Raw genomic sequence first — 12,258 nt, 5'->3', positions numbered from 1 at the left:
AAACTGACAAGGCCACAGACTGGAATTTGCAATTTGGTAGGTCACTGGCTATGAGGGTTGTGTTCTCAGGTCACATGGGCTCTACACATATACCTCACAGTTGGGTGGGGTCAGATATTATGCTCTATGATTGGGCATGGATGTTGTCTGCAATCCCTTGTTGGGTAGGGCTGCAGACTATATTTTGTAATTGGCCTGGGTTACTGTCTAGAATCTGACTGGGAAAGGCCACAGTCTATGTTCAACAACCAGGAAGGGCTTTATGCTGGGCTCCATTGCTGAGTGGGGATTTAGCCTGGGCTCCATTGCTGAGTGGGGTTTTAGCCTGGGCTCCATAGTCAGGCATTACCAAGACTGCTCATGGTCACTGTGTGGGCTTCCGGGTTATGCAGAGCAAGAGGCTATGCTCAACATTTGGGCAAGGCGGCTGGTTTGGCTCCTTGCCCAGGCAGGTTGTAGGATGTGCTCTGTGGCTGCTGGGCATCTGTGCCCACACTTCCTAGTAGGGCTTCCTAGTGGGGCCTGTGCTTTGTAGTTGTATTGGACTGCAAGTTTTCACTCTTGCCCAAGTGGGACATAAGATGTGCTCCACAACTAGTACAGTCTTTTGGCTGGAGCTTCAAATCAGGCAGAACTGTCAACTGACCTTCCTGGACAGATGGGATCACTAGCTTGACTCTGAAGATGGGCAGAGCTGCTGGCTGGGATCTCCACTCAGCACTAAGGCAAGCAGGAACATAGTCTACCATATTTGAATGATGGTTGCTATAAGTGTGGCCCCTTCTCCATTTCTATCTGATCGCCAGTGGGTTGAGCTCTGCAGGTTCCTTCAGTGGTCTCATGAGGTGAGACCACAGTGAACCTCCCAGCAATCATCCCTCAATGCTGGGGAAGCTGATATCCACCTTGGGTTTTCTTTTTCTCACAGGAGAAAGCTCAGGAGAGGGACTCAGGTACTGGGTAGCTTGAGGGAGAGGCAATGCAGTCAAAGTGGAACAACTCTTCTTACTTTTCTCATGGTGCTCTTTCTGTGTTGGCCAGAGGTATACTTTAGCTTCACCTCTCTGGGTTTTGGGATTTTTACAATGGTGACTTGTCTATAGATAGTTGCTAGTTGTTTTTCTTGTGAGGGTGATTTATGTCAGGAATGACTTATGTTGCTATCTTGATTATGCCACTGTATCTAATTATATTATTTTAAATGCTCTAGCTGATATTCTTAATATCTGGGTCATATCTGAATCAGTTTTGGTTGATCACTTTATCTTTTTGACAGTGTATTTACATTTTTCTTACTTCTTTCAAAGCTAGTCACCTTGGGTAAGACAGTTGAGAGACTGTAATAAATATTCATGATCAAAGATGGCATATCATTTACCTTGCCAGTCTTTTTGTGTGTGTGTGTTGGCGGCGGGGAGTGGAGTGGTCAGTCTGGTTAGAACTTGTGCCAGTTTGGGTTTTGTTGTTGTTCTGGTTATTATCTGTACACTACAGTTCTTAAAACTCTTTCATTCTTACTTGTGCTTACAATGGTGGCTGGTGTTCAGTGAAGCTTTCTCCTTGTCGGTTGAAACCTCAAGTTTCTCTTTCCTTTGTTACTTTACTTTAGGGAGCACTTCTCTCCATATTATTTCCTCTTCCCTCCCATAAATTGATGTTACTTGCTACTTAGTACTTGGTAGCCTGATGATAAGGCAGGAGCTGTGTCTCTGGGTCTCAAGGTTGGGACCATCTCAGTGACCCTGCCTATCTTTTTAAAGTACTAGACTTTTAATAGTTTGGGCTGGGATATTTTCTTGCCCTTATCCCAGGGTTAAAGAGTATTTTTATGATCCGTTCCTTTGCTGCAATAGGTATTAACTTGTGGCTGGGGCAACAGGTTTTGCTGACCTTCCCAGAAAATTAAGGCTTTAGTTCCCAAGAGGAGGTAACAGTAGAATGTTCAGATGATGGGGTTTCATGCTGTTCTATAGTGGCTTTTGTTGCATCAGGAGGGAGGGCTTCTCTGGATCAGTGTTTCTGAATAGCAGCTCTATTGACATTTTGGATTGAAGAATTTTTGTTGTTGCATGCAAGTTTATTTATTGCCAAATGTGTAGAAACATTCCTGGTCTTTAATCATTGGATACTAGCACCATCCCCCCAGGTATGGCAATCAAAAATGTTTCCAGACTTTGCCAAAAATCCTCTTGGAAGTATAGCTGCTCCCCATTAAGAACCAGTTGTCTGAATTCTTGTCTTGCTCCCAGTCTTTCTTCTGAGAACCTTGTAGTTCCATGGAGAAGAGCCTAGGAGTAGTTATGAAATTCCTTTGTGCATGAAGATCTCCACAAGTTCCATGTTCTCACATGAGGCTACATTCAGACTTTAGAAATTTGCTAATAATTTTTATCTGAACTCTTTTCACTGGCTTATAAGGAGTCTCATATTTGCTCCAGTAAGCGAATGCTTGCATACAGCCACTTCTTGGAGGCACCTGTTTTGAACCTGGATTTTAGGTTAGTTGATTACACTGTGACTTCAGCTCTCTGTTGTGCTTAATAAAAGTTGTGAATTTGTAGATATTCAGGATATTTTTGCTTTATGTTTTGGAATGACCCCCTTTACAACTTTCTATATTTTAAGTGGAAGCTGGAAGCCTGACATATATAATTTTTAATCTTCTCAACTATCATGCAGAGGAATTGGAAACTCTTGTGGGTTAAACAACTGCTCCATGTGCAAGAGATCTGAACCAAAGGCTTTCTAGATGTAAACACAAGTTCATTTCACACTGCTATGCTGACTGTTTATGTAGAGCGATAGTGTGTTATGTTTAACTAGTGACTTTCCAAATTAAATCTTGAATTCCTTTTTAAAATTTATCCTCTAATACAGATTTTGATTCTAGTGCAGAAAACTATTAGGCAAGGTGTTATTGTGGGTGTCAGATGTACTCTCATATCTTTCCCAGAGGTTTCATACTCAAATGCCTATTGGGACCAGGCAAGAGATACAAATGAGTGAAGTGTACTATGTCTGTGTTCACACTTATTTTTCTTGACTCTTATAGCCCTACTTTTGACAGTGGAATGGGTACAGGGAAATATTTCCTTATCAGAAAAAGAGTAGTACAAATAAATATCTGGGAACTCTCTCTGCCTGAGGACTAGCAAAACTTATTTGATGTGCACTGATTTTTTAAAATTCTCATCTTAGGAAATGTTTATTGACTTTTAGAGAAAAAGGAAGGGTGAGTGAGAGAACCATTGATGTGAGAGAAACACTGATTGGTTGTCTCTTGTGTGCACCTTGACTGGGGATTGAATCTGAACCCTTGGTGTGTACCCTGACTGGGGATCGAACACACAACATTTTGGTGTATGGGACAATGCCCCAACCAACTGATTGTCCCAGATAGGGCTGATGTGTGTGTGTGTGTGTGTGTGTGTGTGTGTGTGTGTGTGTGTATTTAAATTGAGTCAGCATTGTAAGAGTTCCTGGGTACTCCCTATTGTCCTACAGCACCTATTAAAGTTACCTGTCTGCACATGAGATTATTTCATTCAACACTAAATATTCATTAAGCACTTGAAATTTGCTAGGCTCCATTCTAGGTTCTGAGGATGCAGCAATGACGCCTTAAAGAAGTCCTGTCCTTATGGAGCTTACATTTCAGTTTGGTCTGCCACAGCAGGCGTGAAAGGTGGCCTTGGGGCACAATGCCAAGAGAATGTACTGCTACCACTCACCTCCAGCCCACTGTTGCTAACCGTGGATGTTGACCTTATGTTGCCAAACTTAAGAGCTCTCCAAGAGAAGCCAGAAGTAGTAATTTTACTGTAATTTCCTTAAATATTGGCTCGTCATATTTTGAATCACTGTGGAGGTTAAATAAAACATGTTTGCAGGCAGAATCTGGCTTGTGATCTCTTCCTAACACATTTTTGACCTTGCTCATTTGCTTGAGAAGAAAAATGCAATGGAATGTCAGCTGCAGCCATGTTAGTTCTCTTCTTTGGAAGCAATGAACCCATTGTCAGAGATTTGGCAATTCCAGAATTTAATTTGCAATAAAAGGTCAGCAATTTAAGTGAAATCGCTTTAAATCAACTTTAAAATAAGCAAGTCAAAGCAAGGAACTGTACAAATACGTGGGTGATTATTAACCTGGGTTCAACAGAATGTGATCAACAGGTTATCTGAAAGCAAGTTATATTGTAATTATCAACCTGCTTGCAAGTTTGAGACCAGCTTTTAAAATAGAATTCCTATCGTAGACCACTTTCATTTCTATAAGCATGCTACCTTGTGGTCCAAATTATCAGCCAAGGTCAGAACTTTGTAGTGGCGCCATTAGTTCATTACATTCAATGTTCCTGAAAAGCTCAAACCAAGGTATTTGGTACATTTATAGCATTTGTAACTTTTATTTTCCTTTTCTTTTGAAAAGAAAGCTATTTTAGATTTTCTTGACAATGTAGGACACACAGGTAGTTAATCAAATGCATCTGTTCTCTGGCTCCATATTTTGCTGGTCACACAAGTGATAGGCGTTTTTAGGTGGTGGTTTTCGGTAGGTGTTTTTAGCCGTTCATTAATCTCTAACTTATTGAAATGATTATTTGCTGATTCTCATTGTTTCATGAGCCTGTCAGTTTCATTTTCAGCATCGTTTTGTGCTCATTTCCTTCCATCTACCTTTTCCTATTTAAATTCTATCCCTGCACCTTCTCCAAAGTTCACTCTCTTGCCCATGTGTTACTTCTCACTGATTTGGTGTATCTAGCCTCTGGAACTTGCCTTACTCCTATTTTCTCTACTAACTACAGCTCATAACAGGTTTTTTTTTATTTTTAAGTTTTTTTTAACATTTTAACAAATCTTCCCATTTTTGAGGTCTTTGAATTAAATTCCCAAGAATTGCAATGGGGACAGATTCATATATCAACATTTAGATCAGAGAGGACACTTTGCCTACATCTTTTATGCTCTACAGTTAGGTCATGTATTTCCTGATCTTTCTCCAGCTCAAGATGGGTCAATTTTATTAACTCACCTCTGTTCTGCAGGTTGTATCTCAATTGTAAGGGATCTGACTATAAACCCCAAATTCCAGCTCATAGAAACTTAGTTATTGAGATCCTTGCAAATAATAACTGATCTCAGCTCCCAGAGATTCCCAAGCAGGCAGGGTCCCTAGGCCACACCTTTTGATCATGAGACCGGTGAGCATATGGTTTTACTTCTCTTCTAGTGAGAGCTGCTTTTCAAATGATGTACTACTTGGTTCTAGCAAACCACTTTTTTGATTCAACTATATATTTTATATGAGATAATAAAGGGATTTGGGCATTATTTCACAATTGTACTGAGTATTATTACAGTCTGAATATTTATGCAGGAAGATACTTAAAATGCAACCTTCTGTGAAGGGAGAGAAGTAGTCTGCTTTATTGAAAGTTTCCTGAGCATTATATTATTTTAATAGAAACACCCTGTGTATTTTGGCTTGTACAATTGAATATATGCCTACAAAATAAAGTTATGATGACAATAACATGAGCAACTTTACAAATTGCAAATGTCTTAAAGACAGATATTAACTATTAGATTAATACCAAATTCAAAGAAACAAAATAAAGCAGATTTTCACTCCACAAAATTCCCAGAAATATATACCTTTTGAATTAACCATCAGTCACAGGCCATGGGAAAAACAAGCAAGTCAAATTTCAGTTTCTGTTAATTCTGTTAAGATTTTCTCATTTGATGTTGAGTTTTTCTATTTTAAATAATCTTTCGTGTATTTCCCTTATTTTAGGAAGTAACCATTGTAGTTTTGAATATTCTATATTATCTTACAAAAAATTAAGTGTTTTAAAATTAACAGTAGAAGGACTAAATTATTTCATCTGTTGACATTGATAGATAGCCATATCAGGGGTCATGTGCACTTTATGAAGTTACTTTTAAGAACTATGATTGATAACTCTGGATTTTTAAAAAAATGTATCACATGTATCATTCATGTATGATGTACTTTTTCTTACTGCCAAATACTGATAACCACTTCAAAAGGGCAAATTCCAATTTAAAAATTAAAAGCTCCTCTGGTGTATGCTTATATTTAATAAATACTAGTATTTTCACTTTTTAAAACTTCCCCATTTTTTATAATCATTTGCCCCCAGAGTATATTCTAGTGTAGTATTTTTATCAATTGAAATAATATCAAATGAAGTAGGTTGCAGATAGAACTTGACATTTTATTGCATGACTCTAAGGAGTTTTAAGAGTTCTAAAAATACGTTTTATTTTATTAAAATATGTGTATTCCCTATCTTTTCTGGATAAAATTTTCAGCATTTAATTTGCTTGGTCCTTAAGCACATATGTTTACCATTGACTGTATCAGACAGTGTCTATTTGTGACTGCTGCAAACTGGATCCTAATTTTTAAAAAGATACATATAGTACAGCTACCTAAAACATGCAAGAACAAGTGGTTCATCATAACTTTAATGTAGTCTAATTGGTCACCTTTTTGGCATAAAAACAGAAATTTTAGGCTATCAAGATCAAGCCTAAATTTTTCCTAGAGATTGTCTTTTAAAAGCATTTTGTGAATATTCACTGACTCTCAGTTTATTTGGTATCTGGCTAAACAAGCAAGAACAACAATAATAAAAACAAGATACTGAATCAAATCCTGTTCACTCTGTGTTTAGATTTTTGGGGAACCATTAAATAGCATCATAGCAACTAGCTCTTCAACCCCAAACTGCTTAATATATCTTATGTTTGCACCAATTTATTCTGGTTTTCAAGTATTATTTTTTTCTTTTTTAGAGGAACTTGATTTAAATCCGTGCATAGCCAAAGGGCAAGGAGCTGAGAACATGGATCGAGAGGTAAGATTGATATAACAGTAGCCCTCTCGTTGACTTTTTCACTTTAAAAGCAGCCTTTTAAGCTTTATTTTTCATAATGTTATCCATGGAGGGAAAGTATAAAAGTGAGTAGAAATTTAGCCTCTTTTGTAGCACTCATGGGTAAAGAGGATGATTAACGAGTGTAGCAGACAATGTCATAGCGAAAGAGAGTCCATAGAACTTAAACAAAAGTGCCTTCAGAATTTCCAAGGATTCCCATGATCCATAGTAGGACCTCATTGTGCCTGTCCACTGTTTCTATTTTGGAGTAGATTTATAAACACAGCACCACATATTTTCACGTGGCTTATTGCCCAGGGGCAGAGTTAGATTGACTGCACTGAAACTGTGAGGCTTGTGAGTTTTGGGCAAGGGCTAGAGTGAAATAAGTAGTGTGATTGTTTTTGTGGAGTGACCGTGGGACCTCCTCTGTTCTGAATTACACATGGTTCAACCCTTTGACCTATCCAGACTCAGCAATGGCTGGCAGGACTCCAAAGCCATGCTGAAAGGGTCCATCACTGACAAACTGGAACGTTATCTGTCAGGCGAGATTCGAGCCAACAACCATATTAACTATAGTAATTACTAGTGGGACCACATTGTGACCACCTCAACGTCATTTAACCCATCATCATATCATTATTATTTCAGCAGGAAGTGCCAGTGTGAGAAATTTTTGGAAGCCAAATGTAGTATGGATACCTTTGATTAACAGATAGTTCACTAAATTTTGAATCGTCTTCAAAGACATGTTGCCAAATTATCCAAACATTATTAGTATGATTTTTTTAAAAAATGTATAAGGTTGGAGAAATGCTATAAGCTATAATTAAAGTTTTTCATCTCAATGAGTTTAACTTAAATTCTTTAAAAATAGATAATAACTCACTAATATAGCTCTTCAAAGGAATTAAAGCTAAGGATATGCATAGAAATTCTAGTAAATGTTGCAGAGAATCATATGTGCTGATAATTTTTGCATTTATGGAGAATTTATTCTGTGATTCACATGATGATGAGCTTAATAAATGTACCTACATCTATGAGTACATTTGAAGTCATTTACTTGAAATTTTATTATTGATTCAGGTAATTCAATTTTCAAAGGCACTTATAAGCGGAAAACTTTGGTTTACTTTACTTTCAAGCACTTGACATTATTTCCAAAACTAAAAAAAAGCTCCCAAAACTTTTTATCTATATATTTTTTGGCCAATTTTACAAATTGAATGTTTCTATAGGTATTTCATACTTACAACAACTGGGAATAATTTAGGATTTACATTTTTCTTTCTCATCTGAGGCAAATGAAGCTTAATTCAATTCCTAGTTATATGACATTTAAAAATTTCTTTAAGAAATGAACAACTTTAAGCACATTTTTTAGAAATTATATGCTTTAACTGTAAGTAGTCTAAAAATGAGCATAGGGAGGTCCCTATGGGATCACATACAAAAGAAAAAAATACACTATAATAATAAAGCCCCTCAACAAAACTGCATTCAGCCCTACCCAGTCTTATGCTCATTAGCAGTAAAGAGTTTGCTCTCCATGTAATCTAACATGGAATGCTTACAGCCTACAGGTGCAAATTGCAAGCTGTTTCACTTTGTCTGTTATCCCCTAAATCGACAAAGTAATAGACTCAGAGAACAAAAAGTTTCCAGCTTAAGCTGCATGGATGCAGTCTTAACAGAGACACACCAGCTGGCTAGGAGAGTTCAATGCAGCAAATACTAAATATTATCTTTACATCACTTGTCAAGGAAAATGGCTTCAATAATGCCCCCTTTTCATTATTGAGATGATGTTCCTTCAGCATCCTTTGGCTTTATCATAAAGGTGACACTATCCACTACGGCGGAAGTGGATGGCAACAGAAGCCAACATACCTGTTCCTGTTTTGCATCATTACACTCTTTCCAGCAATTCAGGCATGATTAGGTTCCTGGAGGTGGACCAGATTGATAGCATTTCTATCCATGTTCTGTGTGTGTATGTGTGGCTGATCCAGACAAAGCCCCAGAGCAGCGAAACAACAAAAACAATCACCGCCATCCACTCCTCGCCAATGTGATGAATCTGCTGAATTTGTCTGTGGAAAACCAAAACAACAAAACAAACAAACAAACAAACAAACAAACAAACAAACAGTTGTTAATACTAAGAACACCTGCCTTTATTTTGTGTAAGAGACATGCCATGCCAATATGTGTAGGAATGTAAGGTGTGTGCTTCTGAAAGGGACCCTAAGTCTATCATTCCAAAGTTGCTTCTCTTTGTGCCTTCCCAGTTTGCCCTGGAACTGCTGTCTGGAAGAAATAAATAACTTTAACTTGAGGTCTGAGGCCACTGACTAGCTCCGACTGTGTGATCTTCCTATGTGTGCTAGGGGAGGGAGACAACTCCTTGTTTATAGCCAGACAGAAGAAAACAGCTAGACACAAATGAGGGCTGACGGTTTCGTGAAGCACAATTGGTTGATCCCAGATGCAATCTGACTGCCCTGAACTGAGCGATGATCTGTGCAGTATGCAGAACTCACTTTCTTGCTGGTCTGTACCCACTGGCTCAGAGCAGCACTGCCCGCTCCCCCAAGGCCATGGCTCTGAGTGCAACCAGAGCTGAACACTGTGCTGTGGGGCCCAATTCCTTCTGACAACAATCACATTCTTTTAAAAACTTCATAGGTTTTGGTTGTCATTGGTTATAAATAAATTCGCAGTTGTTTCTGTTTGCTACTCTATCATAAATTTCTTTTCAAGCTGAGGGTGTACGGATCAAAAGATATTTGTTGTTTTTTAATGAAAGGAAAATATCAAAAAGTGTTGGTTTTTACAAACTTCATGCAGTTTTTTTCTCTGTATAATCACAAAGTGCTTACTTGTTTTCATCCACACTATGTATTATAGTTACATTTAATAGGATAACTTTACCAAAATAAAAAAAAGATCTGAGTTTTCACTATTTAAGCACACATATAGAAGAAATATGTTACTAGAAACTGTTCACTTAGATTTTAGAGTTAGATTATATTATATCAATTGAAGAGCAATGTGAAGTAAAGAATCCATGGGGTATATCCACAGTAGTTTTAGTTTAGATTTCTAAATGGTTTGCTTCCCTTCAGAACCGAGTTATATCAGTGAGAAGCAGGAGATACTGCTGACTAAAATTTGTTTCTTATTAAAATTTTGAAGTACAATATAATTATTTAATAAGTGAATGTGAATGTATTAAAAGTAATAATATTACCCAAACACACTAACTTAAGTGGAAATGAATGAAGGAATTGATATAAAAAATAAGTGAAGTATTATTTTGCATGAGCTAAAGAGATAAAATCCCATCAGGAAAGAGAGAATCTAAATTGGGGAGGAGGGGAGGAAAATGCAATTTATCCACTTAAAGGTGCTCATGTGTAAAGGGGAGAAAAGAGGGAGGAAATTGACAAAAGAGAGAAATCAGAAATCACTCCCAATATACTGTTGAATGTGTGTTGGTACTAAACAGGTCACAAAATACAAACCATCACTTGGTAATCCTCTCAAAGTATTTATCTATGGTACACACAATCAGGCTTTGCTTTTCTTTTAAATATGTGAACTTGTGAAAATATCTTTGAGACTTTTTTAACATTAGAGAGCAAGTACATAATTTCATTTAAAGTCCTTAGTAAGAAAATGAAGTCTATTAATAGGCCACATCTATCTATTTAAAAGCATGTTTAACTCTATCTGAAAGGAATGAAGTGCTAAAATTACTGAACCATGTCAAGAAAACTAATGCTGCTTTTACCTCAGATGGAGTCTGTGAAAGAAACAATCACACTTCAACCTTTATTAATAAAATCTAGGAATATTTAGTGTAGTCATGAACTACTGTTTTTTAAAATTTCCTGAGTTTTTAATGAATGTAGTTTAAAATTCTTATATAAAAAGTTGAAAAAATATGTAAATTAGTATAATTTATTTTCTCTTGTTGTTTAAACATATTTTTAATGTGTGAGAATAATACTATGTATCTCAGCAATTTTTAGGATTTGTATTAGAGTTTGAACTTTTACAAAGAGCAATTACATTATTGTGTAGAATACATTATTCTACACAAACTATGGATGTAAGATAAAATATCAGAATTTCTTAACTAAAGGAAAATGTTTTTAAAATTATCAATCTTTTCTTTAAATAAGATTTATTATACATTTTCTTTAAAAGAAAATTTTAAAATATTAGCTGAAGTGGGGTTTTCTTTGTAATGTTTACTTATATAGGTCTCCTCTCTTCACTTTTTTAGAAAAATTCAAAGATCTCTTGAATACATTTTTCCCTCAGCTTTGTTTACAGTGGTATGCAATAACTATTTTTTTACCTATTGTACACTAAATGTTTATTTTGTGTTTCAAAGAAGAGAGCCTCAGAAAAATAGGCCCTGCATTTTGGTTATCTAATGGTTCATATGTTTGTAAATCTTTAATGTGCCTTTTTGATATTGTGCTGTTTATACACCCTATCATATTATGATTAATTGCTAAATAATAGAAGGATAATAAAATAATTTTTTGAAAGAAGTCAGGTTATTGTACACAATTTAACTCAAAATGGGAATATTAGAAACTTCAGAAAATCTATTAAAAGTAATGACACAGGGTTTTAAAGTGGACAAGGCATTAAGGCCTTTTGTTATTCTGAATCCCGTGATTAGAAACTTCATTTAATGAGTTGCCTGATATGGAGCTATCTTTACATATAACCGTGGTTTGCTGATTTCTACATTATTTATCCTTCTTGCTTTTCCCTTTTTGTTAACCTAAATTTTATAATTCAATCTGAATTTGAGCATTTCTACCACAGATATTTATAAAATTTAGTCTGACAGTTATCAAGTATTCATTTGGAATTTATAAGAGTCTGAGAACTCTAATAATATTTCTGACTATTCATTTTCACTTTGACCATTTATTATGCATTCTAATATTAATGGCTTTTCTAGTCACATAATGAATTTTGCTTTTCATTGATATGGCATCTTATGAAAGTCTTGTAAGGCCCATAAAAGTATGAAGCTCTTGGCACTTCACATTATTTTGACTTTTACTGAAATTTAAGAAGATTTGATCATATCTATCCCTGATTAGTGTTAAATAACAGGTTCAAAGGCTAGACCCTAGCAATTTAAAACAAATATGGATACAAGCAAGAACAAATGCTTAGCACACACAAGTTTTCTACAAGAGAATTCTACTTTACCAAAATGAAATGACATTGTAGCCTAGTCTGAATGAATGCCAATCCTGCAATGCAAGTTTCTCAGGGCAAATTTTTCAGCATTCTTAATTTG

At 36.2% G+C, this 12,258-nt stretch overlaps 1 protein-coding gene across 1 annotated transcript in view; it reads left to right on the top strand.

Moving 5' to 3' along the window:
* The first annotated feature begins 6,881 nt into the window (after nucleotides 1-6,881).
* The window catches only part of LOC123820735, a 203,964-nt gene continuing 198,587 nt past the window's right edge, over nucleotides 6,882-12,258 (top strand). The window contains exon 1 of the mRNA XM_045841664.1: nucleotides 6,882-6,893. Within this exon, the coding sequence (XP_045697620.1) occupies nucleotides 6,882-6,893 (12 nt within the window). The remainder of the gene's footprint in view (nucleotides 6,894-12,258) is intronic.

This window comes from Phyllostomus hastatus, unplaced genomic scaffold (genome assembly GCF_019186645.2).
Source record: "Phyllostomus hastatus isolate PE091 unplaced genomic scaffold, TTU_PhHast_1.1 phas_contig_37, whole genome shotgun sequence".
Taxonomy (NCBI): domain Eukaryota; kingdom Metazoa; phylum Chordata; class Mammalia; order Chiroptera; family Phyllostomidae; genus Phyllostomus; species Phyllostomus hastatus.
Note: the sequence above shows the minus strand (reverse complement) of the source record. Positions and strands in the feature narration are given on the sequence as shown.